Below are 5,000 nucleotides of genomic sequence, written 5' to 3'. Positions count from 1 at the left end.
AGAGAGAGAGAAAGGGAGAGAGAGAAAGGGAGAGAGAGAAAGGGAGAGAGAGAGGGGTACTTGTTATTATCATTTAATAGCAGGTAATGAGGAATGTAACATACAGAAAAAAATAAACATCCCTTGTCAAATATTAGGTGCATTCGACTCAGACAGCACACCATGTGAGCAAGAACTCGCTGTCATCGCAAACGCTCCATCCAAAACACCCAAGACAAGTCAGAAAAAAATCCTCCTGAGACGATGTGCTCGCACCAGTTTGATCTACGTACCTAGCACATGATATGCGAGGTGTAGGGGGGCAGGTGAGGAGGAGGAGTTTGAATGAGGTGCATTGCAAACTATATTAAGGGACGACACGTCTACACAGACATCTGTGAGCTTTTGGCCGACCAGTTCAAGGGTGTGTCATCGCAGAGGCGCTATGCAGACCCTTGCAACGAGCATCTACGGAGATTTGATCCTGTGAGGGTTTCAAGGTGCCATGTGACACGTCGCGTCCTCTAGAAATCAGGACTAAATCGTCAAGTCAAACACAATTTCTAACTGTCATGCAACAGTCCAGCCAAGAATGCATTGCTGACTATCTGTGCAGTCATTGTAGTGCACTGTCAAGCCTAGAGATGCCACATGAAGTATAACACCTTTAGTTAGCATACTGCCTTGTATTAGCGCAAGAGAACATGTCTCCTGATGCCCAAATAGCGTCCCACGTTTGAACTCATCTCAGCCCGTGAGCATTTGCGCAGTGATGCAGAGATACCATGCAGCCCATGGGTGTGGCAGGCATATCCAGAGCCATGTGGTCGAACAGAGTGAGCAGTACTCAGACACTTCCCATATACTGTAAAAGGTCAGCTTACAGCTAAACTGTTTGGATAGAATCCCACCCTAAAATGCCCAAATTTAGGCCCTGGACGTGACTCAAACTCAACTGGAGAACTGGGTTCGATTCTGTCCCAAGGTTGTTTCCTGAACCTCCTCCTGTGTCTCTCTCCCATTGCTTTCCTGTCCTGTCTCAAACGGCCTTATCCAAAAAGGGCAGGTATACCCCCCAAAAAAGAAGAAATTGCCTCAGGTGACTCATGAGGTCATGAGGGAATATGTTACTGGAATGCTGGGCAAAGGAATGTCAATGGCAAGTTTGCATGAAAATAGCATACATGGAAAGGTAAATTGTTATTAGACGAATTCAATCTTTCTGTACTTCATTTGTGATCCTGCTGATGACTGATATTATGTGTATGAATCGCAATAAAAATAGGCCTAATTGAAAAATACAATAGCAGTACTCTGATTACTTGGCCATGATAGAACCTACACACCTGCAACAATGTTCCAGAAGAATCAGCCATATTCGGAATAAGGTGTTTACATGCATAAATATACCAGTTCCTTTCAGAGTACTCCACCTAGCACATCCCGCTTTCTCAAAACGCTGAAACAGGAAAATGTGTTTACATGTTCACGTTTACGTAGCCTCTTACTGTGGATGGGCCCATCAACAAGCCATTGAATTTTTTGCTGAAAATACTCAACTCCATCACAACATTGACATTACCGAGAGCCTTAAGTAACAGATTAAGACATGGTCATTACAATTTTGGTGACAGTAAGATTACAACAGAGACTCTACACAGAGGGATTTTTAACTTCCATATATCATCATCATATCGGGCTTCTTAAGTGTATGGGCAGTCGTGGCCTAATGGGAATTGGTCTGTCAATCTGGAGGTTGTAGGTTCGAATCCCACCTGACCTCTCCCTACACCTCCATCCATTGGGCAAGGCACTTAATACCACGTTGGTCCAGAGACTGTAACCAATAACCTGAAATCATACTTGTAAGTCGATTTGCATAAAAGTGCCAGCTAAGTGTAATGTAATGTAATGTAAACAAACTCATACAGCGAAGTGAAGAGTGAGCACATCCCAGGAAGAGGTACAGGTGGACGACAATTTTCGGAATGAGGAGTCAGCATACTTAAAATCCTTTTTTGATGTTGTTGTTGTTTATTTTGTTTTAATTTCATGGCTGAAGAGGGAATCTGATGAAGACTGATGAAGTCAAAACTTAATCCAGCCATGATATAATAATACTTTTTTAAAAAGGATTTTAAGTGTGCAGACTCCACACTCCGAAAAAAAAAAACCCCTCATACAGGCCTATACAGTGACGTGGCATTGTATGGTGACAAAACAAATAGCACCAGCAGCTGTGCTAATCTGAAAGGATAGGCTAGTACAAAACATCTGCGTCCACTTGCATTTGGTCCAGGAAGTAAGTGTAAACATACAGTACACACACAAAAACACACACACGACGCATGTATGTACACACAACCACGCACACGCTCTCATGCATGCACCTTAAAGAAGGATGTCTATCCCCGAAGTGAATATGACAAGTATGTGTTTATAATGAGAATATAGAGTGAAAGGCAAACATAGCACATCCATGAAGACATAAACAAGCACATTCATCAAATGTACACACACACACACACACACACACACACACACACACACACACACACACACACACACACACACACACACACACACACACACACACACACACACACACAATGCATGCCTGCACACACCTGCATAACAGTATAAACACATACATGTGAGCAAACGCGCGCGCACACACACACACACACACACACACACACACACACACACACACACACACACACACACACACACACACACACACACACACACACACACACACACACACACACACACACACACACACACACACACACACACACACACACACACACACACACACACACACACACAGCCAAAATGTTTGTAGCCAGCATCTAGTGACAAAGACTACAGCGAAATACTGTCCAACATGCCTGGATGGCTATAGGTAGCCAAGCACACAGAATAAACACCATATCATTTTAATTCACATACAAGCACATTCTCCCTCACACACACATACACACACTCAAAATTTGAAAGTCATCGTATAGTTACCATGATGTGTTTGCATTCTATTCTTCCGCCAAGTTGAGAAGAGAGAGGAGAGCGCAGAGAACGTATACGGAGGAGGGTGGTTCTCCGGAACCTTAAAGTCTTAGAACCAAAACGCAATGACTACAGACGCCAATGGAATAGCTTGCTTCCAACGGTTCTCAGCGCGGAATTAGCTCACGCTTCCTCTTTTCCCGTTTTCCCGCTTCTCCAGAGAAACCGAAGCGATGTACAGATGTGCAATACCGAACTCCACTACAGCACCAGACCAACTAGCTGACCTTTCAGGTTTGCTTCTTGTTGTTGTTTTGATTCTCAAGAGAAGCCGCGCCAATGGTCAGATGTAAACTACAGAACCATATGGATGTGTAGAGCTAAACTCGAGAACCAGACTGTGGTTCCACTCAGCCCGATTGCAGAAGAACATGCACACCAGCATAGAGACAGAGGAATGGAGGGATAGAGAGAGCCAGAGAAAGAGAGACGGGGGTGGGGGGGGAATCGTGGTTGTAGAGTAGAGGAGTATAGACGTCACCGCGGAAGACAAGTGCCAAAAAAGAGGAGAGCGTAACCAAAGAAAAGCAAAAAAAGAAAGAAAGCCAGAAAGAATGACAGAAAGAAAGAACGAAAGAATGAAAGAATGAATGAAAGGATGGAGCTTACGACTTACGCCAACGAGACTAATCAAAACAAAACCGTAACGACAGACGAGGAACAATGACTCAAGCCAACGAGAAGTGCACAGACGGAGCGATAGCACTGAGCATGATAGCACAGAAACGGTGCTGAAGTGAAGTGCAGGAGCACTAAAAAGGAGGGATTACGGTGAGAAAACAGAAGAATGAGAAGAAGAAGAAGGAGCTGCGATATTGAAGAGAGAGAGAGGGAGAGAAAGGGATGAATGAAGAGATCAGAAGAAGAGAGGATGAACTAGGGATGCGCCAGAGAGAGAGGGGGGGGGCGTATGAAGACCTTAGAGGAGAAGAGGGATGAAAGAATGATGAGATTGAAGAAGGAGCAGAACGCGTGATCAGGGAAGAGAAGAGGGGAAGAGAAGAGGAACGTGTGACGAGAAGAAAGCAAGGATCGAGAAGCAAGGGATGAGAAAACGAGGAGAAAGAGGGGATGGCGAAAGGTTCAGGGGGTGGAGAGAGGTGAGAGACAGAGGGAGGGATAGAGGGAGGGGAAGCTGGTCTGGAGAGAGAGAGAGAGAGAGAGAGAGAGAGAGAGAGAGAGAGAGAGAGAGAGAGAGAGAGAGAGAATGAGAGACGCCTGAGGAGATGCCAATGCCAAACTCCTAACGCCGGGACGAGGCTGACAATACACAGCAACCACACAACACAGTCACCACAGACACAACAGAGTCCTGTAGCACCAGCACAGAGACAACACACAGCAGAGCACAGCGCAGTCTACAACACCTCGCCAACACAGAGAAAAGAGTACAGATTACAAGACTTAAAGAGTATAGACAGTACAGAGGACGCAGGCAGCACAGCGTAGCACAACGTACGGCACAGCAAATGGCACGGCAGAGCAGAGCACAGAGTAGACAGCACACAGGCAAGAGGGTTTTTGTTTCAGACAGAACGCACAGGCAAGCCAAAACTGTCCAACAAAGACCGAGAGAGATGGAGAGAGAGAGAGAGAGAGAGAGAGGGAGAGAGAGAGGGAGTCAGAGATGAAGAGAAAGGGGGTGATTGAAAAATGAAGAGAGATGGGGGGTTGGGGTGTTTGGCATAGTGCTGGTGGTGTTGATGGTGTTGGTGGGGGCGGTGGTGGTGATGTTGGTGGTTGGATGATGGTGTTTGTGGGGGTGGTGGGGTTGGTGTGGGCTGGTTTGGGTGCCTCTGAACGACTCGCAATCTGCGCGCCACTCAATCCAACACAGACTCATTCAAATTCTCAAACACACAAAGATGGATTACTGCACGGGCCTACCGGGCCCAGGCCCAGGGGCCCAAGAGTATTAGGGGGGCCCTGAAGCCCAAGACTCGTCACATATT

General features: G+C 46.0%; 1 protein-coding gene across 3 annotated transcripts in view; it reads right to left on the bottom strand.

Annotated features, from left to right (window-relative positions):
* LOC134455055 (nuclear factor 1 X-type) overlaps positions 1-5,000 on the bottom strand; it is a 157,848-nt gene that overhangs the window by 52,720 nt on the left and 100,128 nt on the right. Inside the window, exon 1 of one of the 3 annotated variants that reach the window (XM_063206127.1) lies at positions 2,998-4,158. The exons of the other annotated variants lie outside the window; for them this stretch is intronic. Within the exon in view, the coding sequence (XP_063062197.1) occupies positions 2,998-3,000 (3 nt within the window). The 5' untranslated portion in view covers positions 3,001-4,158. Of the gene's footprint in view, positions 1-2,997; positions 4,159-5,000 lie in introns of those variants that run through there. 3 annotated transcript variants of the gene reach the window in all.

Source organism: Engraulis encrasicolus, chromosome 1, assembly GCF_034702125.1.
Source record: "Engraulis encrasicolus isolate BLACKSEA-1 chromosome 1, IST_EnEncr_1.0, whole genome shotgun sequence".
Classification (NCBI taxonomy): domain Eukaryota; kingdom Metazoa; phylum Chordata; class Actinopteri; order Clupeiformes; family Engraulidae; genus Engraulis; species Engraulis encrasicolus.
This window is presented reverse-complemented; position numbering and strand designations above follow the sequence as displayed.